Source organism: Schistocerca piceifrons, chromosome 6 (genome assembly GCF_021461385.2).
Source record: "Schistocerca piceifrons isolate TAMUIC-IGC-003096 chromosome 6, iqSchPice1.1, whole genome shotgun sequence".
Taxonomy (NCBI): Eukaryota; Metazoa; Arthropoda; class Insecta; order Orthoptera; family Acrididae; genus Schistocerca; species Schistocerca piceifrons.
Genome location: NC_060143.1, coordinates 198,571,412 through 198,597,186, shown reverse-complemented (window position 1 = coordinate 198,597,186; position 25,775 = coordinate 198,571,412). Strand labels below are relative to the sequence as shown.

The following is a 25,775-nucleotide window of genomic DNA, read 5'->3' as shown; positions in this document are numbered from 1 at the left end:
TTTCTAGGTTTTATGTTAAGTGTTTATTTAAAAAACCCACAAAGTTATTATTATCAACAGAAATCAATGTTTATTAAGAGGTAAGAGACATTGTCACACATACTTCCTTAAAATTATTAAAATACTGCAACCTTAATTGTGAAATACATAAAAAAGTAACAAAGGACAGTCGCTGTAGTTTAATTTTGTTTAAAATACTTGGCAATTGTCACCTGACATAAAAAATTATTCTCTTCATTGCTGTTACATCATGAATTCAGTGTAGTAAACTCATGGTATCACACACGGTTTGTTTTTGGAACCATTTGAGAACTGTTTGCAGGGCTTGAAGTGCTTCTGCATGAGACGGTCCTGCATCATTTTCTGCACCAATGTTTTCTTCTGTTTTCTGTTATTGTTTGTTTGCCTGCAATACGTTTTCAACAATTTCATCGTCCTACATGATCTGAAAACCTTATTACTGTCTCAAGTGAGCATCACATTCCTGGCATATTTTTATGTTTATCATTAGCTCACGTGTATCTTCCAAAATATATTTCCTTTGGTAGTCTATTCCAAGCACTGTTTAAAGTCTTCCTTTCAATGAAATTCCACGCATCTACACCATGTAACAACACACTTAAATTCATTTGCTAGATAAATGACAAAAAATTTCTATATTATCTTCATCACAGGTAAAAACCTGTTGTTTCCAAGTCATTTTAATGTGTCAATAACTCTTTGTTCCATGGTTGTAGTAAGGACTTCACGTTAGAACCCAAAAATTTCTACTGCAAATATGCAATTTTCTCTCTCTAACAGTTCCGTCAAAGGATGGCTTGGCTCCTTATCTGGTAAGTGTTGTCATATCAGTCAATGAATGTTCTGCGTTCATCCATGCACTTTTTTTGGTTTGTATAAATTAAGGAAACCCTGATATTTTTGAAGCATATGGGGTTTTTTGATTTTCCAATGAGGGGAAAAGGCATTGTATGGGTCCCAGTAACGTTTTGCTCCAACTAATATTGTTACTCAGTCTTTACTAGTTTTATCCTAGAGTTGAACTCTCACTGAGATGCTAAGGGTTTTGATGATAATGATCTCCAATTTAATCCAATTTTACCAGTGTTGTAAGCAAAGTCCAAGTCATTGTCTTTTTCTTCCAATTCTTTTTTTAAAACCATCTTTAAAAGAATTTGCATTTCCAATTCATGAATTCCATGACGAGATTTAAGTCTGCACGACCATCCATTACTTGCCACAAACAATTCATTCCTACCTAGAGTCAGCACCTATATTTTTGTTTAAGTGTAATGCCTTTTTACAGAGCAAAGGACAAGATATCAGTTGCCCTGTTAACCTATTTTTTTCTGGAAAAAAAAATTGTGGTGTATTTCAAAATTGAACCACTATTCTTCTTCTTATTGCAGAAATAACTACACCGTACTTACTAGGTAACTTACAACCAGTTTCTCCTTTTTCTTAATGAATCAGTAATGTTTATTTTAGCTTAAAGCGATAATAGCACTCTCTCGCATTTTGAAACTTGCAAGTGTAGCTTGCAACCCAGTGCAGCATTTGACAACTATCCAACTCAAACAATAATGACACATTCGCCGTCTAATTGAAACAGTAAAGAAATGTGCAGGGCAGAGATTGCCTAGGATGTGGGCGGGTAGTGCCATTTTGACACGTCCGCACACACGGGGCCTAGATTACAAAGCTATTTGCTTGTGGTCAACAATCCAGATAATCAGGAATCTGAGTAACTGACGTCTGGAGAATTGAGTCTCTGCTATATATCAATGACTTAACAGACAGTATAAGACGTGAAGAAAAAGTTCTTTTTGTTAATAACACCAACACTATAGTCAACCCCAGAAATCCTATTCAAGAAGGCAAATGAGACCTCCAATGATGTTTACAATTGGGGAGTATGTAATAAATTAACATTGACCACAAAAAGAAAACAAACATTATGCACTTCAGCATAAAAAGGAAAATCAATTCTGTCATATTAAGGATAAATGATGAATCTACAGTCTGTGTAACAAACGCAAAGTTTTTAAGGATGGTCTGTTTATCAAATAAGATGGAATGAACACACAAAGATATTGGCAAAAACAATGTCAACAGCATGTTTTGCTCCTAGGGTTCAATAATCAGCCAATGTCTTGCGGTGACATACTATTCTTATGTACATTCAATTCTTAACTATGAGATTCTTTCCTGGGGATCAAAACCACAAAATTAACATAATTTTTGAACTGCAGAAAGAGAAGCAGTAGTTGGGCTCACTACGATGAACTATTAGGAAGAAAACAAAAGCTGGCTACCCTTACTATACCAAGTGAGTACATCTATTATCTGTTGTGCATATTGGGAAAAATGTTATGATATATTTCACTAATAGTTCTATATGCAAAATCGTAGGACAAGAGGAAATTTGGACTTTAAGGGGGGGGAGGGACACACCTTCTACCTAAAGTGCCTAAGGAGGCAAAAAACACTTATTTAAAAAGGCAGCTAAAATAATTCTTCATATGTAATGCATATTACAAAATCAAAGATTAATTAGAGAATGCAGGGTAGTGGTTAACAAAAGGCAATAACTATGATTCATGAACATCTTTTAATGTTTTACAAGAAAATCATGTGCTAAGATCTCCAGTGCATGACAGTATTGCCTTGTCATTCTCCTTAATTCAACATCTCACTCTTCATGGGGGGATGCTGACTCAGTTTTTTGAGGTGGGGTGAGGGAAGGACATGAAGATGTGCTTGGGGCATAGTGACATGTTTACAGGCTTGGACTGTTTTCCAAACAGACTGGATTTTGTGGAAGGGGCATAGCAGCATGTCCGTGTAGAGTGATGACAAGCAAAACCATGTTTTACATTATAAGTTATCTGGAGCAAAGTGTGTGTATATCATGAACAGTGCACAATAGGGACCAACTGAATGAGGCAGCGCAATTGTTACGACACTGATCTCATATTCGGGATGATGGAGTTGCTCTGTCCGGCTATTCTGTTTTAGGTTTTATGTGGTTTTCCTAAATCATTTCAGGCAAACATCCATGGCCGACGACCTGTCCTACCCTCATACATGCATACTTACATAATCTGTATGTATGTAAATTTTTGAGCTATTTATTTTTATTGTATTATGATGACAAACCCCTTATTATTTTAAGATGATCCTTGGATGAATGAATGAATGGATAAATAAATAAACAGACAATTGTATTTCCCAACAACTCGACAAGTTTTAAAAAGGAAGGAAATGCAACAGTTAAATCTGGATGTATGCCACAGTATAGTTCTTAATTGATTCCTGTAAATGTCCCTTCTCCCAACTCACAATGGTTTAGTGATCTGATTCAACTGGATGTGAAAAAGGAAAGGAAACATTGGATTTTGGTTCAAATGTGGATTTTCTTGTTAATGAGGAGGAAAAGGAAAAAAAAAACTTATTGTGTTTTCCTGTTTTAATATTTTCAGTGACATATCTAGAGTAGTGATACACTGAGATTTCTACACTGATTCATTATTATTATTATTATTTAATACACAAACATGATTGGCAGTGGTTGCCTGAAATAATTTAAGCATAGTTTAATGGATCCATTCCTAGTTTCCTGGTTTCATTACAGTTGTGATATTAAGCAATATAAAGTAATAAGAAATACTTACGATAGTGATGAGAGGTCCTTTCTTCCGTTGAGCAAGTTTTCCAAAGTTGTATGGCATAAATCCACGATAAACATGCCCCACACGTGAGCAAGGAACCCATTCGATACTACCTCCACATTGCCAAATCTGCGTTACAAATCATTATGAACTCAAAACAGAATCACATGTAAACTTTTGTTAATGTACACTGTTTGGTATAAATATGACTACCTAAATCAGTATTTATGTATTTATTATTATTAATTACAAAGGTGCCAGAATAGCAAGCAGCAAATAAAAGAAAAACAGAAACTGCAGCTTGCCGGAGTTATTCACAGCGTAGCACAGCACTGAGTTGCAGTCTACGCTCCAATCCGCCTCATTCCACCTTGATAATAATTACTGAATAATTAATTTACTAACAAAAACTGATTACAGATGTAAAAGACAGCAAGGGAGGAAATATTTACTGAATAATACTGTGTATATAATGGATTTTAAGAGCTACTGTGAGCTCAAGTTAGGTGCCAGATGAGAGTGTGTGTGAAAAAAAGAACACTGAGACCCAATATGAACGACTTTACAACTTCTCCCTTGAAAGGTATACATGGCGTGGCCTCTGACATTAACGGTTGAGATTTGAATGTCTTAAGTTTCCAGAACATTGTGGCATTAATATAATAAAAAAACTCATCCGATTTGGCACATCTATATTTCTGAAACTAATAAATATATACAATGGATTTTGTTTTCTGATGAACAGGAAATTTAAAAAAAAAAAAAAAAAATTTCATAACTTTTCATAGGTGTTCAATATGCTCCATTGAGATGCACGGCATATGTCAATGTGGTATTCAAACTGTTCGCACACTGCAGCATGTCTTGAGTTATGGCTTCCACAGTTGCTGTTATGCTATGTCTAAGTTCATTCATTGTTGTTGGTAACAGATGCACATAAAGAGTCTTTTATAAACCCCCACTGACCTTGGAGGCCAGTAATGAAGGCTGAACCATGTTCATGCCATCATCTAATGCTCTGTGCTGCAGGAGGATCCACACCATATCTAGTCATGCTGAACAGTTATTACTGGCCCACACTGTGCGAAATGTAGAAAACAAAATGCTTCCTGTTGTCCCAACACCATTTTTACTAGAACTGAAGTGGGCGCACACTACTGCTACCTACCAGAAGCCAAGTAAAACTCGAAAGTTTGATCTTTCCAACAGTGTGTTGTTCACACACATATCCCAAATAGCATAATAGTTATGATATTTTAAAAATCTGATGATTCTTTTTGACACACCCTGTATAACAGCAGAATCCTTAGTTCACAATGCAGCTTCCCAGCAAGGACACCCCTTCACTGGGAGAATAAGAATGTTCATTTATCTGAGTGGGAGAGGTGATGGGATAGAGGAACACACAAAGAAATCTGCAGCTTTTTCTATATTTCACAAGAACTCTTTGGAAAGTTGGAGAGGATGAGACATTACAAAGGACATAAATGAACTTTATTAAGTTCTCTGGGCACTTGTAAAGAAAATTTATTAAATACAGTAACTGCTCATCACTTAAAGAAGGTTATAAGTAGGGGCCTTCTGAATTTTAGGGAAAAGGGTGTTGTGACTGGCACCCATTTGAAGTCTGTGACCGAGTGCTCAATAGAAAAAACTACTTGGCGGATACAAATATTTTGGAGCTAATCCCTACAATGGATACATGGTAGCTACCATACTAATCTGATGTTCTATTATGATGTATTACACCAAGGGCAGCTCCAGCATCAGTGAAGAATTCCTGCAGCTGATGTAAAGCAATCATTCAGTGTTAGAGATAGCTATGTGGCTCCACATTTGTCTCAATTCACAATTAAGTCTTCAATGTGCTAGTGCTTCAAGTTTGCATCTTCTTGACAATAGTATTTAAATTACTGATGGCCGCTTGGTTGGGATAAACAACATTCTTCTGAAGATTTTGAGTTTCATGAATTAATACATTAAAACCCGTGTGGCAGGATCAAGAATAAACCAAGCAGTACCTTAAATTGTCAGTGGATTCCAATAGAGACAAAAATTTATGCCAACTGTGTAGTGCAAGGGTCAATCATATCTGGAAAACTGAATGCTCGGTATTATTCAGGTCAGTTTAGCTCTCTTCTTTGGTGCCATGCACAAGTGTAAATGGGAACAGTTTTGTTTTTGCATACTGTTTAAGGAAGCTACTACTCTTCTAAGTAAATTGTGTTTCCTTTCACAAGATAAAGCTCTTCTGATTGGCACATCGATAAAAAAAATCTTTCCCTAAGAAAAGCACTTATTTTCTCCTCCTTCACATGTGCCATGGAGAGAGTGAACAATGTGGTCATTTTTGCAAATGACGAATTCTAGATAACAGAGATAAGTAAATCATCTCCAATTACAGGCTCTTCATTTTTAAGGGGATGAATCTACAGTAAAACGACTTTTTTTTTTTTACCCTTAAATGCCTTTCAGTTTGATTTTCATAAAGGATTTCCCACAGTGAAAACCATTACGATCTAGCAAACGAAGTTCTTGATAGAACTAAACCAAAAGCTAATTTGATACCTGAAGTTTTCCGAGCGGATAAAATATTTCATGATCTTTTGGGCAAATATCTGGGACATAACTGCCTTTTCTTGTACTGTTATATACAACTCCAAAGGGATGATGTGTATCACTGTGTGTTCTTACTGACACATGGGACTCGCAAATGGAAATCGTAAAGTAAGTTAGCGTAGAAGAGAGGACAATTGTGTGGATATGTTATTTTACTTGCAGTGCAGAATCATGCCGTGTCTTCAAGATGTGACCACAACTGCAATAATTTCATAAGAGAAAGTACCTTCATAGGTGCAAATATAGAAGTTCCTAGAATTGCAACCCACTTCGGAGAAGGACCAAGTCTTTGGACGATATAAATGATTTTGACAATAGTTATGATGTCGATCAGGCAAATGAAATGTTAATGACGATGACGATGTTTGGTTTGTGGGGAGCTCGACTGCGTGGTCATCAGCACCCATACAAAGCCCCAATTTTAACTCAGTCCAATTTTTTTTCACAGTCCAATCTAGCCACTGTCATGAATAACAATGATGATGAAATGATGAGGGCAACACAAACACCCAGTCCCCGGACAGAGAAATGAAATGTTAATAAAATGTCATTCAGCCTTTGGACAGACTTCTACGTAAAGGTTTATAATCAGACACTATGTTTTGACAGAAGCTTGATGTTATCCAGCTGAAATTGTATATGTTTATGGAAAAATAAGCATTATAAATACAGAAATACATGGGTATATTATTTGAGGGAGTTTCCTTACAGCAACAACTAAGTAGTGTGGAAATTAGGTCTGTTGTAGCCTTACACAAGACCATGGGCGAGTGGCTAAAAGTAAGAAGAAACAATATTAAATCTTGATTAAATAAATCATGCCCAATGAAATGGAATGATGCTTCCTTTTGTAATTTTGATCCGAGAATCTTCAAGCCACTGTCACTGACTGACCGCTTCCTTTTGTAATTTTTATCTGGGAATCTTCCAGCCACTGTCACTGACTGACCATGAAAGGTGAGCCAGTTTATTAACTTAGACTCATAACTAATTGGCAGCAAGTTTGAGTCAAACACAAAACCATTACTTAAGCATACACTATCCACTTTATATCTGTTAAATAGTATTTTTTTTTAAATGTAAGGGAGACACCATTTGCAACTCTCTATCACTTCTGGTCATAAATTTAAGTTAGATTACTAAGTGGAAGTGCTTATTCTGCAGTTTTCAAACCAATGATGTTCTGTAGATGTGTTGACGATACATTCATAGTGCAGCACCATTCACAGGAGTTTCAAGGTAACCATGAAATGAGAGAAGACTGGCTGTTCACCATTTTTTGAATGTGTTGGTTTGATAGATCAAGGTTGTTTCTCTATGGTATTCAGTGTACAGTAAACCCATCAACACGGATTTACACTTGCGGGGCATTCAGCTATGTTTACACTTAGTACATTATGAGCAAGTGCTCTTAGACTTTTCAGAGCCCATGTAGGCTATGATACTGACAACCTCCAGGAAATCAGATACATCTGCTGGCTGAATTTGAGAAACACTGATGTTTACGTTACATTAAGAAATCTAAAACTTCAGACTAATCACAGGAGGTGGTAAGAGAGTTTGCAATATCTATGGATTTTCTTCCATGTGTGGCACACGTTTGTTTGTGATTCTGGCAATTTTCGAGAAGAACATGGAAAATGCTCGAGTCCACCTTACAAGACTGCAACTGTTTTACATACGAGAGAGAGAGTGATTTTACAAAAAGCAGAAATCCATAAAATTTCATGTCAGTGTGTTGTAATTGCTACGTAGGACAAAGCACACAAACACAACAGCTCATTAAACACCAGTGGCAGACCACTTGGAACATTCAAACAAACCTATGGTGCATTTCTACAGGCCATTCCATTAATTATGACAAGATTCGGATGCTGGACATAACCTCATACCTTTGGGATTCTACTGTCATGGAAGCAGTAGAAATCATCAAAGGGCAGGTCTACTGATAACTCGGATGAGGGCTTCCAATTGCGATGATTCATGAAATCTTCTATTTCCAATATTCTCTGTCACAAGAGGTAGGGGCAATGCAGTCTACATTCTATGTATATGGAAAGATATGTATCAAGTTTCTCACCCAGAAATCGCATTTGAATGTTGTTTGTTTGCGAGATCAAGTAATGCCTTTTGTGTGGACACACAATTTCAATGCATAAATAGTTCACAAATTGAGGGCTGCTCAGCTAGCTATAGAGAAACACATTGGGAATCACTAGGAGAATTGAAAACAAACAAATAAATAAATTGACTGTAGAACAGACTGGAGCAGGACACACAGTAGTTGTGGCTGTAATGAAAATGGAATGCAAATAGGCATAACATGTAACCAGGTGAATACATGTTCAATGAACAATAGAAGTTGGTGACAATTTCAAGAGAAGAAAAGAACAAGACAGGAATCTAATGGGAGCAGCATGTCTCACTGAAGACCATAATACATCAAGGGGTCCAGATTAAGCATTTCTGTAGTAGATTATTTCTTTTAAGTATCCATAAATTCTCTAAAATAAGTAAATACAATAACAATTAAGAAAAATATAATGCAAATTGTATCTACCACTTCATTCTGACCACATCAATGAGTTTAAATTGCTTTTCAATATCAGATGTGTGTGTTTCTATCACACCTTTCTTAGTTGAGCAGTGGTCAAAATTTTAATACTGTAAAAGGTTTCTTGTGTATGAACACTTTTTAAATGCAGAAATTAATATTTAGGATTCTGGGTCTTTCAAATACTTAATTACCAATTTGTTGTGCCATTTTCACGAGTACAATATTACAGGATCTCTCTCGTGGAAAATCTGGTGGATCAGTCTCTCTAAAATATGGAATATTGTGGTACAAATATTAACAGGCGATTTCAATTGCTCTGCCTACTTAAATCTCTCAAATGAAGATTATCATTACAACAATTTGTTAGATGACCATATGTAGGTGATTTTAGTTTTACAACTTGCCTTGAAAGAAAGTTCAAAGTTTTCACCACCCCAAACAAGCAGTCCTGGATCATACGCACCCAGTTCCAGAAAATATTTCCGATTTATTGCGAACAGACCACCAGCATGTGTTGGGGACCTATAACATATAATACACTTACAACTTTATGAAAAGAAAAACATATCTGACTACACTTTTTTCTCTTATTATTAAATGTCAAAGTATTCTGTATCTGCCTGAAATGGAATCACAAAACTATAACTATGAAATGTTGATATACAGGAGCATGGAAGCAACTCAGTTGAAACTGTTACAAAAAGTGAATTATACACACAATTAGGAAACCCATGGACACTCACTAATACTAATGACATGCTGAAACATAAGGCTATGCATTTAATTTTACATAAAAGCAAATACAATGGAACAATATCTGAGTTGCAAGTGCTCACATGCAGACGAATGTCATGTGACACATATTCACAGACAATAACCAACTATTGACAAAATTATTTAATTGGATGAATAAAATAGCTACTCACCACACGGCGGCAAAAAACAGACATAAAAGATGGCTGTAATTGGCAATTACTACCATTTTTTGTGTGTGTGTTCTGCTGCCAATTGGTGAGCAGATTTATTATCTATCCAATTAAATAATATTCACAAAAAAATCAGATAAATGTACCAGCTTCTGCTCTTCTTCCAGAATAAGTGCAATCTCCCTTCCTTCTTTCCCGCATCTGTACATGCAATGCAATGCATGCATGTTAACAACGTGGTGAAGCAGAAACTTCAGGAAAGCACTGAACTCCAGTATCATTTGGAAGTACAACTTAATTAATAGATAACAAATTCCAAGTTTAAAGCACACTGTGCCACACAAACATCAGTACAGTAATCTTAATCAACTGCTGTAGATGAATGCATTTCAGCTGACCAGGGTTGGGAGGAGGAATCACTGGCAGACCTTTTTCCAAAAGATAAAAGTACTCTTCTTTCATTGTGCTGTAGTTCAGCAACCACTGATAAAAAGAACTATATATGTCACAGGGGTATAAGCAATGCCATCACCAGTCTATGAGAAAAAAAGTTTCACATAGTGATGCAGCATGCTACACGATATGGCCCCTGATGGGCATGTGAAGGGAGTGCCCTGCAAATAGTATTTACAAAAGTGTTCCTTACTGATGGTGGTCTGGTGTGGTTACTCCCACTTTGAACTCTGACCATTCATTTTAGGTGATGGCAAAATGAAGGCAAATGTTTATAAAGATCTCCAACAACTGCTTGCTTGCGTAACTATATGAACAACTAATGTATTGGACCTTTTCTTGATCAGCACGATAATGAATTTCTTTGCAATGCAATATCAATTACATCATGGTTTGCAGAGAATCAGATGGATTTGGCAGACATACGTGCACAAGCCACAACTTAAACCCAATGGTAAATATTTGAGATGAACTAGAGTATCATTTTCTAACATCTTAGGTACACTAAATATTTCACATTGATTTTGTACACGAGAAGCCTAAGAGAACAACAGAAAATACAAATGTAGTAAAGTGATCTATTCCTCCCAAGTGCCCCCCCCCCCCCCCCACACACACAAACAAACAAAAACACTCTCTCTCTCTCTCTCTCTCTCTCTCTCTCTCTCTCTCTCCCCCTCCTGAAACTATTAGTTCTTTTCTTTTCCAAGGTAGGAAAGATGGATAGGTTGGATGAGGTAAAAAAGCACAGTCACTCAAGATCAAGGGTGTGAGGTTGAAGGGACGTCCAATCCTCTCTCTCATCTTCACAACAAGTAGGTCCCTTTCACCCTGGAGTCTGAGTTACTTGCCCTTCATTTCTAATTTCCTCCAAATGATCCCTCTTTCCTCCCCAAGGAGGGAACTAATAGTTCCAAAAGCTATAAATTTTTTTCCCTTCACTTCTGAATGTGTGTGTCAGTAGTACTGCAATTTTGCTTCCCCACAGGTAAGTACTGGCCAGGAATTCGTCTTTTAGTAATTTTGTAGTTTTCTCACACACATTTTAATTCTGATACAGATAACTCTGTTTATATTTTTGGAGTTAACTGCTATAACTGGCTCCACCAACATTCTGGTTTTAAGTTGAGTAATTTCACAGAAATTATTTTCACCTTCAAACTCATTAACTTACTTGTGCAATGTCTTATGCATGAGCTGCTTTTGTAAACAACCGGAGCAGCACAATATAATACAATAACACAATCCAGAGTTCACTGCACCATCATACTATTGATTATTCCTTCTTTTGTCACAGTCTCGTATCTCATTCCAGTCTTAGAATTCCTAAGAAAGTTAAGACATTTTTGTTGTGTAGTTTCACACCTGGTATTTTTTATGGATGTATGTTAATACCTGACCAAATTTTACTAAAGCAATTAGTGAATATGTGAATTATAGACAGCTACTATGATGGAGACAGACTGCCTTTGTCACCATAGCAAACTGAATAATTCAGTGTGTCACAATTGTAACACTTGTGAGCTGGAAAAGCAATACGCGCAACATCAGCACGTCTGATTGCAGTCCATCACTGAAAACCACTCCCACTAGTGACAACGGGTTTGGGTTACAATGGGGTGATGACATTAGTCACCATCCAGTATGGTTGATTGCAATAGCTGATGGATGTACAACAGTGCAGAAAATCATTCAGTAGTTCAATGCTGGTCAACAAAAACTAATGAACCACCAACACCATCCAAAACACTTCCTAGTTAAGAGGGGGTATTTAAAAAAAACTGGAGTTATTTTTTTTAAAAGCTATGTATTTTCAATCTGTTTACTAAACAACCTTGTCTCCTTCAAAATACTCTCCATTACAACTAAAACATTTGTTCCACTGGTGCTTCCACTGTTCGAAACATTTTTTTGTAGTCATCTTTAGAAATGGCTGACAGTTTCTCCCTTGTTTGTTTCCTCGACTTCCTCAATGTTGTCAAATCAGAGTCCTTTCAGGGCCCTTTTCATGTGGGCAAATAAGAAAAAGTCGAACACAATCAGTTCAAGAGAGTGAGGTGCTTTGGGCAGCGGAACCATACCATTTTTAGCCAAAAACTGTCTAACAGAGATGGCTGTGTGGGCAAGTGTTTTGTAGTGGGAGAACCAGTCTCCTGTCTGGAACTAATCGGGCTTTTTTTGACAAATACTGTTGTGCAATCTTCTTAAAACTACCACATAAATAGTCTGATTGATGGTCTGACATAGGGAAACAAACTCTGAACGAATTTTTTCAATATTTTCGCCGATTCGGGCAGTTGATGGACATTCAGAATGAGGTTTGTCATCGTCAATCGACATGTCGCCATTTTTAAATCTAGCATACCACTTGTACATTTGAGTTTTTCCTATAGCGTCATCTTGGTAAGTTGTTTTCAATATTAGAAACAGGTTCAGCATCATTTTTACTGAACAAAAAACAAAATTTTACAGCTGCACATTGTTCACTTAAACTTTCCACCATAAAAAGTGTAACAAGAACAAAACAACAATCTTAGCAAAATCACTGCTGATGAACAGAACAAACCAGGTCAACAACACAGGCGGCACTGAACTGACAATGAGCTGCACTATAAACGCCTAGTGGCAGAAATGCGTACTACACAAGCTCCGTCCACAGCAATTCCCCCCCTATAAGACATAGAAGTAGTTGCAGAAACACTTCAACAGATATCAAAAGCATGGAGAAAGTTGACCTGGTATGTGCCAATGTACAAGCGTGTTGAAAACCATATGGTGTGATGCATCTGGATGCCACCAGGCACACAAATGGTGCAGGAGGTTCACACTGGAGGACAAGAGGCTTCTAAAACAGTATCTGATCAAACGTATCCACGCACTGCGGAAGAATGGCAGCCCATTCTTTCTCAAGATAAGAAACTAGCAAAGGTAGTGATGCTAGATGCTGGAGTCTGCAGCAAAGTCAACGTTCTAACTCATCCTGAAGGTATTCCACTGGGTTCAGGTTGGGACTCTCATTGTCCACAAATCACTGCCTTGAAGATGTTGCATTATGAAAGGGTGCGTTGTCATGCCGATACAATCATCTCCAAACTGTTTCCCTACTGTGCACAATGTACAATGTTTTCATATCCTTCCATATTCAGCATTTTCTTAAGTGCAATAAGGGGACCATGCTTTAACTCTGAAAACCCACCCCACTACACCGTAATCCCATCTCCTTCCTACTTTACTCCTGCCACTTGATGGCAGATAACTTTCTCCAGGCATTTGCCCACTTAGCATTGACTACAGAAATTTGTGGCTACGAGGAGCTTTTCAACCACTGTATCCCATTCTTTTAACTCTTTGGCACTCTCACTGTGTTAACTGGATCGCCGGTAGCATTCACCAGTTATTCACGATTTCATGTGATATTTTACAATTTCCCTCTGTAACGCCTGATGGTCCCTGCCCGTCAGTACATGGTGTCTGCCTGTCTTGGTTTAGCTGTGGTTGTTCCTTTGTGTTTCCAAATCACAATCAAATCATCAATAGTTGACTTGGGCAGCTTCAGAAGGGCTGAAATGTCCCCGATGGATACGTTACTCAGGTGACAGCCTATGATTAGTACTGTTTGAAGTCCCTGAGCTCTTCTGGCTAATCCCTTCTGCTGTTGCTGCTTCTCTACTGACAACAAAATACTCCCCCACCCCTTTTATACTGCAAGTCTGCCTCTCATTGCATCTAGTGATGAATTCGACTTTATGTAGGGTGTCCACATACTTTTGATCAAGCAGTGTACATCTCAAAATCATCTCACACTGGAGAACAATACATGTTCTTACTGTCTGACCATGTGCACCCATTTGTTCATTTACATCAGCTATCTACTACTTTCAGCAAGCAATTCAACACTTTACACTGCTGTGACAAAAGTCATTGGACAGCAATATGCATATCTACAGATGGCGGTACTATTGCTTACGCAAGGTATAAAGGGCAGCGCATTGGCACAGCTACCATTTGTACTTGGGTGATTCATGTGAATAAGTTTCTGATATGATTATGGCTGCAGGACAGGAATTAACGGACTCTGAATGTGGAATGGTAGTTGGAGCTAGACGAATGGGATTTTCCATTTTAGAAATCATTAGGGAATTCAATTTTCCAAGATCCACAGTGTGCTGAGAATATCAAATTTCAGGCATTACCTCTCACTGTGGACAACACAGTTGCCGACAGCCTTCACTTAACAACCTAGAGCAGTGGCATATGCATCGTGTTGCTAGTGTTAACAGACAAGCAACACTGAAGTAACCACAGAAACTAATGAGGGACATACGACGAATATATCCGTTAGGAAAGCATGGTAAAATTTGGTGTTTATGAGTTATGGCAGCAGAGGACCAACAGGAGTGCCTTTGCTAAGAGCATGACATCACCTGCAGTGCCTCTCCTGGGCTTGTGACTGTATCGGTTGGACCCCACATGACCATGGCCTGGTCAGATGAGGCAGAATGGACTGGGTCCTCTGGTCCAACTGAACCAATCATTGACTGGAAATAGTTACGTTTGGCTACTTTGAGACCATATGCAGCCATTCAAAGACTTAATATCCCAAACAATGATATAATTTTTTATGGGTAACAATACGCTATGTCACTGGGCCACAATTGTTCACAACTGGTTTGAAGATCATTCTGGACGATTCAAGCAAATAATTTGGCCACCCAGATTGGCTGACGTGAGGCCCTTCAATCATGGGATATAACTGCAAAAACCTGCACAATCAACACTTCTACAATTATGGACAGCTATATTGCCACCATGGCTCATTACTTCTGCAGGGGACTTCCAGTGACTTGTTAAGTCCATGCCACGTCGAGTACCTGTATTATGCTGGGCGAAAGGAAATCCGACATTATATTAGGAGGTATCCTGTGACTTTTGTCCCCTTCGCAAACTGAGTTATAACTACTTGAGGAAGCCTCAAACACCTTTGATGTTAAATGAGCTCAATACCACTGGGCACATCCAGCGCAGCACAGAATGTGACACGTTCATCACTGGCCCAGCTCCAACCAACCTCAGTGAATTGTGAACAGCAGTTGAACATCATGTATGTGAGTGGCTCCCCAACGCTTCTAATTTTTCACTGAATCAATGTACTTAACCATAATCAGGCAGTTGAACATCATGTACGTGAGTGGCTCCCCAATGCTTCTTATTTTTCACTGAATCAATGTACTTAACCAAAATCAGGGCAAAAGTAGGCACTACATCTACAAGGTGCGTTGGCTAATTACACTGGCTATGAATATATATTGGGGCTCAGTGGTAAAGAGACTGAGTCCAAAGCTTTTGGGTTCAATCCCAGATCAATTCTAGAATTTTTATCTGTCACTAATCATTTCTTTCACCTCTGGTAATGTTTGCAGATATGAAAAATGTCCAGCTGCACTATAGTTTGGAGCCCCTGTTAAATTGTAGGTCCCCTGTAGTTGACTAGGGAAATCACTTCATAGGTTGGGGAAAGGCAACAGACTACCATCTCCAACAGGACCATGCCTAGTAAAGCACTGTGGTATTCAAATCAACTTTCATGTTGATGACAGCTTTACTTTATGAAAGCACAAACATGTCCAAAACAACAGCAATACAAAATTTCTAACAGTGATCTCTCTGTGCTAAAAATTCTACTATTATTGCTGTACAGTTTTTGAATCCTATCCTTTTTGTAATTTATTTATTTATTCACTTATCATGTTCTGGAGGCTCCATCGTGAAGAAGAACCTTCAAGTATGTGATAAAACTAACATTATGTCAACAAACAGGAGTATATGGAAGAAAAAGCATTAGTAACTAAACTGTTGTTGAACTCCTGTAAGCTATGTGTGTTTGCTCAGGCTAAATTTAACAGAGTATAATTGGCACTAATGGTGCTAGTTTGAAGAGAGTGGTTGCTTCCTCTGTTATATGAAATATCTGGTGTTTATATCTGCGGCCTTTCATTATTAAAAAAAAAAAAAAAAAAAAAAGGTGGCCCTCAACTACGTACCCTCAGACTCAGAGTTGTAATATTAAAAGTTTTGGCTGGTTTTGTCGTCTAGGGAGTAGGATACGTAGTTGCCACATTACATGCCAAATACTGCTGAGTCTACAGCATGAATCACACATGAATCGAATGGTCGAAGTTTCCTATCACTCGGCAATTGCGAATTTTGAATGTAACATGGAAATTTATAAATGAAAGATTACAATTAAATAAAATCTGCAGGTAATATTTTAACGACTTTAAATGATGAGCATGATAGCAGAAACACTTTTAAGAATGCCATTTATTTCTGCAAAACACTTATTGGTGTCTATGGTCCAGCAATCAAATAAAATATACGTTGAATAACAGGGAAACAATAGATTCCTACTTCACGTAATTAGTTACTAGCAACAACATAGCTCGCGAGATATTCACTTCTAAACGCATACTACGTCTTCACTGCAGAAGCCACGGAAATCTCCCAAGTGCACGAGTCGGCACTACGAAATATTTCTATCTCCCGCAACCATGTGCAAACTGCTCAACACTCCCCAAGTATTTCCTGAGACTGTCTGCCGCGCCTTCCCGTCCAGCACTCACCGGTGTCCTGTACAACCCGATGCTCCTCCCCCACTTCCATACAGTCTCTCCACTGCCTTCAATAGTCACCTACTGTAGTAACGAGCGCTGTGATTGGCTACAGCGCTCCCACCATCTCTCCCAGCCAACGCACACTCACAAACATATTGAAGCACATACGAAATACTGGGTTTACATTTAAATAACTAGAAACTAAATAAATATTCCTATGGCTGGACCATAAACACACATTATTAAATACATAAACAGATTTAATAAACATATATCAAAGGAATAGAAACAAAAGTAGGCCAGCAGCCTAGTGCCTCTGTGCTTCCTAAAACACAGTAAATATTTGACCAATTTCTTCAAGAATAGTATATATATCGGATATAAACAAAGGCAAAGAACTATATTTATAAGCATGCTGCTACCGTTTTTTTTGTGCAACTGTGGAGTACTTATGGCCTGACGCGATCAATAGTAATCGACCACTTTGACCTCCAATAATTCATGTACTAGTCAAGTTACATGCCTCTAATTCACATCAATTTACCTTTACACTAACAGCTTTCTAAAGACACGTTCATCAACAAAATCTGATTAACTGTTTAGATTTTGGAAATTCATTGCTGGGTGTTACTTGTATAATTTACAGCCAGGTAATAAACTTCAAGCTAATAAAGATATTGAAAATCTGATTACACCATCAGAATCGCCATGCAAATAATGGTAATGTACGTATTTCTTTGTAAGGTATCACAATTCCTCTGGCTATTATTAATTTCTACATGAACTGTGAAATGTCTGCCATTATGATTTCACAAAGTTCGCTGTCTTTGGCACTCCTGGCATATAAATCTCCTTCACCAACACAAAGCCCATTCCTCAACACAGAGTCAACATGGAATTACCAGCCATGCAGTCGGCATGGACCACACACAGGGGCTACCCTTCTTGCTCCGGCTAATGTTCGGCACCACATGGTTGCTGAAGAGCCCCGGCTTGCCGAGCGGCCATGCCAACTCCGAACTTAGAATATTTTCAGGGCACCACAACTTGCCCCTTGCCTCATAATATCATATTTTTAGTTTAATATCTATGTGATTACACTGTTATTTATAAAAGAACAACAGTTAGCTACATTCCACATGATACGAGGTCAGATTAAAATTAACATTGTAACTTGTCATGTGGCCAAGAGGAATATGAAATATTTTTATTTACATATTCAAACAGTCACAGGAAGAGTGGATAATTAGGATTTTTTAAAATTTCTTTTGAATTTATAGGGGTTATGTACAAGTTGAAACCCCATCAGTGGTTCAGCAGCCTCATGCATTTTCTACCGCAAAAGAACTAGTCCTACAATGTATACTGACTGCTTCTACGGTTAAGATGGCTTTGTGATTTAAATTCTCTCATTTCTCAATTAAACTGTTATGGAATCAAGTACTACAAATAGAAACAATTACCTTAAGCAAAAACTGGAAATAAGACAGAAGTTGAACTGAAATTCTATGCAGAAAGCCGTTGCTGGACGAGCAACTATTTATGATGCAATTTTAACAGATGAACAGATAATCCAAAGTCTACAGGAAAGTTATGATGAAAGTGGAGAAGGTGAGGACATAGGAGGAGAGAACATGGTTATACCTCTCTGTGCTGGTGCTGAAGCTGTAGACATCTTCGTGGAATACAGTAGTTGAGAATCAGAAATTTTCTGGATTTCCCAGTTAAAAAATACAGTTTCTCCCAAGTGAAAATATGCTTTTTCGGTGCTAAGTGACAATAGACTTTCTCTCAGGATCATAAAACTTATCCATCCTTTGAATGGTTAAGGTTTTATACAACGGCACAGAGCCTCCTAACACTTTAGGAAACGAAGCAGCCGCCCCCTGTACCCGCGCAGCTATGATGATGTAGGTAGGCCGCGTGTTCATACGTACATGGCATCAGGTTATCGGAGGACACTCCAAGAGCATCAGAATTTCATAAACCATACTAAAATGCATAATACGACTTAACAAGCACATTCATATGTCCAGATTCACAAAGAAGTAGGCCCCAAGCCCAGCTGCACTTCAAGTAGCCAGAAGCGGGAAAAGGTGCTGCTCATACGTGACGCTACTGCACATGCACATAAGCCCGATGCGACTGCTCAAACGAACCTAATGTTAATGATTGTGATGTCATGTCCAACAGAAGCAGTTTGTCGTTATGAAGTATTGCATAGTCTTCGTCTTAAAGCCTTTGACACATTTCCTTTGAAACTTAAGTTTCCCCCACCACACCCTCATTTATGTTTTATTGCTGCAGTATTATAATGTAGTAAAGATCTGAAGTAAAATTCTTTGTTAGAGTATCAGTTCTTACCAGTCAAAACTACAAAAACTTAACTGAAAATTAAAACAGCAAAAAATTCCCCTGAGTTTTCCCCAGATGAACAAATTCCTGGGTTTTCCCCAGATTTCTCAGTTGCCCCGGAGCATATACACCCCGTAATAAACCCACTGTGCGATAAAGCATGTTGTGGTAGCATATCATCACTGCGAGAACTAAAAATTTAGGACATGTTTCACAGCGAGTTTCTGCACATGTATACAATCCATGACTACGTTTTCTATGAAAATGAACATATCTGGATTTAATAAAATACAATACCTATGGGTTTACACTATATTTAAGACTTCGTAGTTCCGCTAATCCAGCACCCATATGAACAAAGAATTACCAGGTTAACAACCATCTAGTGTATGTCACATTACCATAACATTGTAAGGAACAAACAACTTGAAAGGCATATAGACACAAGTGCAGAGTGGTTAACAAGTAACTAAAATAGACTAAGTAAACGGAAATTTTTGCCAATTTTTTATTTTTAAAGGGGAGATAGATATGTACAAACTCCCAACTTAGCATCTTTGTGTAGCTGTAAATGAGTATATTGGTCTGAAAACATGACGTTACACTGAGACGGAAAAGAGAGCGAGAGAGAGAGAGAGAGAGAGAGAGAGAGAGAGAGAGAGAGAGAGAGAGAGAGAGAGAGAGAGATTTTCTTTGACTACTTAAAAACTTATAAACAAATATCGCATGTGAAGTTTTGGTGAGAAGAACGTATATTAAATTCTGTGTTAATAAGTAACCACCATTTCTAAAATAAGTGGATACATACTTGTAGGGCTCCGAATTGTATTTACGGCGAGAAGCTTCCCGTGTTGGCAACTCGTTCTCCTTGTAGAGCATACCCCATTCAAAGATTCCACGATAATGGTGGCCATCTTGATAAACAGGCCTGTACTCAAATGTTTTGTGGTCAATCCCATCAATCACAGGTACTGTCATCACGGTCCTATATGCATAATTGAATGACACAAATAAAACAAAAAAATTCTAGGAAATGGTATAATTAAAGCGATTATCAGAACAAAGAGAATATTTTAGGGCATTTGAACATGCAAGGGAAAGTAAACAGAAAAAGACAATTTTTTAAAAAATAAATTTACTGGGAAAACAACACTGCAAGCAACATCCCTCTAAATAATCTCCCTCTACCTCTATGTACTTGGTACATTTCTTGACAAGGTTCCTTATTCTGTCCTGGAAGAATTTTTGTGGCATCATGCACATTCACTATTGCCCAACTCCAACTTCACAAACCAAATAAAAGCTAGGCTTCATGTATGTGCTCCTTCAGCAAGACAAAACAGCAAAAATTACTTTGAGCTATGTCACAATACACAGTGGGTGCTCAAGGTAGCTAAAAGCCAAGGTTTTGCTTGCACTGTGTTGTTTTCCAGTGGTATGATTGCAGGTATTATCCTCAAGGAAAATCACACACTTTGTTATAGTTTAAGACATTCATAGATAGTTGCACATGCTGAACAGTGGCTTAAAGTTCAACTTGTGCATGGTATCATCAAATCTGGCATAATGACAATCATGAATCATTCACTCAGCTGTCTCTAAATTCCTGCCTGTTTTCGTAATGTTTATCCAAACCCTTTTTATCACATACACGTCCACCTACAAAGCAATCTATCCACTCTTAAATATTTAATTCACTACAATAACTATTGCAACTGCATCCTACAGAATAATCTCAGCAGTTCCAGTTCCATCACAGTACAGAAAATGAATCACTCCCTTCATTTCCTCCTTTGTATACAGATGACGTCGCACGTAGTAAAACGCTCTGAAACCATAATGAACAGTGCTAACCAGACACAAAGCCAATGCAAGAACAACAGTGAGGTTAAGGTGGGACACCGTTGAGACACTGTTGTCTGTGAAATATGTACGTACAAATCAACCAGGAGCCATAAAGTGGAGATCTCTTAGACTTTATGTCAGAAGAGAAATCTGTTTTGGTCTTTTGTCACAAAGAATATTGACTTACAAAAGGTTGACCAAAGAAGCCTTTCAGAGTCTCTAAAATATCCACAAGAAAAGCTATTATTTATGACAGACTCAAAGAAATAGCTAGGAAATTACAGCCCAATTTTTCTTCTCCTGAAGATTTTCAACAGTGTTATAAGAAAATTATCATACCATAAATTCAAAAATTTTATGCGGGTGTTTAAAATATCTCGCCACATTTGTTTCCAAGCATTGATCAGCAACAAGATTATTATTGTATATTTCCACAAAGGAAGGTTGCAGCCAGGTGTCACTGAGTCAGAAGACGCAAACAGCTCACTCAGACAAGAAGCTGGCCAAAAAGAGCTCAGTCTACTTTGAAGGAAGGCTACTCATATACAATAGAAATCCGAAATGTCCAGGGATCATGCCTGATAGAACACTCAGTTACAGTCAACATCTATTAAGCTACAAAAATCAAAATCCTAAACAACATTCTTGAGAAACTCTGTGGCAAGTCAGGGGGACCCTCTGCATCTAAACTCTGTACTTCAGCTCTGGCACTGGTTTATCCTGTTAAGGAATACTCCTCCCAAGCTTGAATAAGCAGTACTCACACAGTACGTGCTGACACTTGGCTGAACTACACCAAGTTACAATTAGATCTACACTCACTTTCTGGCTACCCATGCTTACCAACATCTCTGCGGTGGGTGAGTGCAATTGTATGGAGTATTAAAAACTACAGAAAAATATTCACCTCCTTGTTCACACAAACATTTCAATGACAAGTAGAGGAAGGCTTCGCTCTCACTGCCCCTTGGAAACTACAGATATGCAAGTTGGCAACAGCTTTAATACTAACGACTGTTGGACACACACATGGCACATTTACGCTATGACAAAAAATCTTAAGATGCCAAGCTTGTCATTCAAGTCACCTGGGTTTCGACATTCAAGATCTCTTCAGTTCTTAACCAAATATGAACCAATGCTGAAGGTTTGCCAATTCTCTGCACAAATGGAAGAAAACAACATCTCCAAGTAGTGACCAGGCACTGAGAAGCAGACTGTTCACAATGCAGATTATGTCCGCCAAGAGCTTTCCCTGGCGCTCCAACAGAGTTCCTGCCACATAAAACACTGACTGAAAAACATACTTGGAAATTTGTTTCCTCCGTAGCTTGTGGATTTTCCTGTGACCATCAACGATTATTAAGTGTGTTGTCAATTCCATTCTGTGTAAATATGGCTTCATTAGTTAATACTGTGTTATTAGTGGAAGCAAATGACAACTGTCATTTAACCGGTGATAAAATTCAAGTAATGTGGCACTGTTTCCAACATGAACACCGTGGACACACTATATGTGAAATGGATACAAGTTTTCCACACGTTATGTTTGCTATACACGTGTTCATCGGACACTGATAAGTGCAGAAAGTTGGTGTGTGCTGCAGTAGGACTACTCTGCACTATGTCAATGTGTCACTGTTCCTCCATAGCTTGCTGAATTATATGTCTAGAAGAAAAAGGGGAACTTGGAATAATAACAGGGTGTATACGTGGACAAGGAAAAAAAATTCCCGGATTTCCCGGTTAAAAATACACTTTCTCCCAGATGAAAATACACTTTTCCGTGTTAAGTGACAGTATACTTTTCCTTGGAACTGTAAAACTTTATCAGTTTATAGAGATTGCAACGCGCTTTTGTAACCCAGTCGTAATTCAAAAGTCGTAATTCAAGTCACGTGATCTCGCCAGACGATACAGCGGATATTCAAAGCAAAGGACACGTCGTGTCGTCAGCCAATAGCATTATCACTGTTAAGTATCGTGTACACACAAATAGGAAAAGTTAAAGGTTTACATTAATATACATAGTGCTGCTACAAGAAAAGCAAAGAATTCACATACAATATTGGTATCAACGATTAATAAGCTGCAAGAGAAGCTTAACTTTCACGTATAACGTTGATCTTCTTCGCACGTGTTACACTTTAAGATACATCACACAAATGTGCCAGTAAAATTTTTAATAACGACATGAATGTATGATCTTCTGGGCTCGAAATTTTTCTAAATGGTCATCCTCAAAGAGTTGATTTTTAAATGAGAGTCAAACACTCTGTGATTAAAGAAATTCATCGCACATAGTTCATACTGGGTAAAAGGAAATTTACTTTGAAAGTAACGCTTTTCTCAATCATTCGCAATATTTTCCTGTGACCCGGTAGAAAGAGGTTCGTTTCAGCAGTTGCCAGAGAGCGCCAATTACAGGTGTCACACCGCTTGCGCAGCTACAATGAAGCAAGAAGCCCGTATGTTCGTACGTGTAAAACATTAAAAGATCTTACGTTACGTCATAAAAGGAACAAGACATCAGAGAATATTCCAAGAGCATCGGAATTTCGTGAACTATAATAACGTGCATAATTCGGTTTAAAGTGCACATTCGTACGTCCAGATTCGGTTGTAAATTTTCTTGGCATACCAGTACTGAGTATTTCAGTTTTGGTTCTTTATTATGGCTTAATGTAAAAATGCTCTTTTGAAATGCAGGAAACAGTTGAAACTAGCCAATAGTGTGGAATTAAGCATTTCGTTACAAATAAATTGACTGCCTCAGCGGAAAAGATTAATAAAAACCACTTTTCTTTAGCAAACAGACAAAAATAACTTCATTGTTCTGCAAGGCGATTAATACTTGACTGAAATTGCCGCCCAGGGCAGATACCCCAGTTCGCTCCTAGTGAATATGGCAGCTTGCGCGCGACAGTAAAATTTTTCCGAATAGCATCTTGCTGCTATTCATATATAGGTAACAGACACTCTTCAGTAGCCAGAAGCGGGAGAAGGTACTACATACACGCGACAACTGCGCATGCGCATGGGCATGGGCCCGCACGCAACTGCTCACACGAATCTAATGTAAACAGTTGCGACGTCACGCTCATCGGGGGGGCAATTTGTTGTTATGAAGCATTGCATAGTCCTTCTAAAGCCTTTGACACATTTTGCTGCTGGCAGATGCTTGTATGAGCACTGTGTTTTGTTGTGGTACATGACACATTTCCTTTGCAACTTAGGTTTTATTTTAGTTTTTTTTCTCTCGTTCATGGTTTATTGCTGCAGTATTATTCTGCAGTAGCGGGATACAGTAATATCCTTTGTTTGAATATTATTTGTTACCAGTCAAAATGACAAAAATTTAACTGAAAACTAAAACAAAAAAAAATCCCGGAATTCTAAAAAATTCCCGGGTATTTCCCGGTTTTCTCCCAGATGAAAAAATTCCCGGGTTTTTCCCAGATCTCCCGGTTGTCCCGGGTCGTATACACCCCGAATAAACACAATTTGCTGAAGACTCTGGTAAATATTCTACGATAAGGAATTCGACATTTTGGAAAGCACAGACAGTATTCTTCAATAGCAACAGCAACAGCAGCAGCAGCAGCAGCAGCAGCAGCACTACCATCACAGAATCCATAAACATACATCATATCTCCATATTCTTCATTAGCATAGATATGTGGCATTTCAGTGCATTTACGAACACAGTTAACCACTGCTTCTCTCTGATACACTTTCAGTCCCACCCACTACTTCACTAACAACACATCATGGACAGCTGAACGTACAATGGGCTAGTTTCATGGCAGAAAGACATACTGAACAAGGTAGTTGAAAGCAACAAGGTTAGTTGGTTGTGCAAGACACACACACACACACACACACACACACACACACACACACACACACACACACACACGGGAGCCACTAGCCCAAAATTACGTATACATTAATGTGTTCTAACTCAAAAACCAATCAGAATAGAACATAAGCCCGCATAAAGATTTTTTGTTCAAATGAGTGTTTCTATTATATCCATGAGTACTGCTCATTCCTCCTGGGACATCCTGTATATCCCCCTCACCCAAAGATACCGCATTTGCTGAAATCATCTGGCATGACATTACAATATTTATGAAGATTGTAATGGAAGATATTCTGCAGCACCAGATAAGTGAGCTTTTTATTACACGTCAAAAGTTCACAACACTGTCAGTGTCATGCACACCAGAATGTTTGAATAGCGGCACAGCATTTTCTCGTAGCACTGGCCACGCTGTGAGACATGTTCTGCATAAAGATTGTGATAGAAGCTTCATCCGTGTTAAATCTGAGGTACCAGAAAGCATCTCTTATAAGTGATTAAGTATGCACCTTCAGTAGTCAAGAAAATTCTATTGAAAGGTTTTTGGAAGTTATACGAATATGTGAATATGGAGAAGAAACTGTCTCCTCCAGTTTCAGAAAACCTTTCTTACTTGGTAAACTCATTTTTGGACTTTTACAGGTCTGATAAGTGCCAGGTCAAACCTACACGGACAAGCCAAAACATTACAACCATCTGCTTAATAGCTTGTTTGTCCGTTTCCGGAATGAAATACATCACTGATTCTGCATATTAGGGATCCGACAGTTTGTTGGTAGGTTTGTGGAGGCATGTGGGATTAGATGTCTATGCATAGGTCACGTAATTCGTGTAAATAACGGGCCACTGATTTGCATATGCGGTGATGGTGCC

At 38.2% G+C, this 25,775-nt stretch overlaps 1 protein-coding gene across 2 annotated transcripts in view; it reads right to left on the bottom strand.

The window, feature by feature from the left end:
* The window catches only part of LOC124802397 (N-acetylgalactosaminyltransferase 7), an 80,652-nt gene that overhangs the window by 24,374 nt on the left and 30,503 nt on the right, over nucleotides 1–25,775 (bottom strand). For both annotated transcript variants that reach the window (XM_047263147.1, XM_047263148.1), the window contains 3 exons: nucleotides 20,001–20,177; nucleotides 9,252–9,369; nucleotides 3,675–3,800 (listed from right to left, as the gene is read on the bottom strand). In XM_047263147.1, coding sequence (XP_047119103.1) covers nucleotides 3,675–3,800; nucleotides 9,252–9,369; nucleotides 20,001–20,177 — 421 coding nt within the window. The remainder of the gene's footprint in view (nucleotides 1–3,674; nucleotides 3,801–9,251; nucleotides 9,370–20,000; nucleotides 20,178–25,775) is intronic.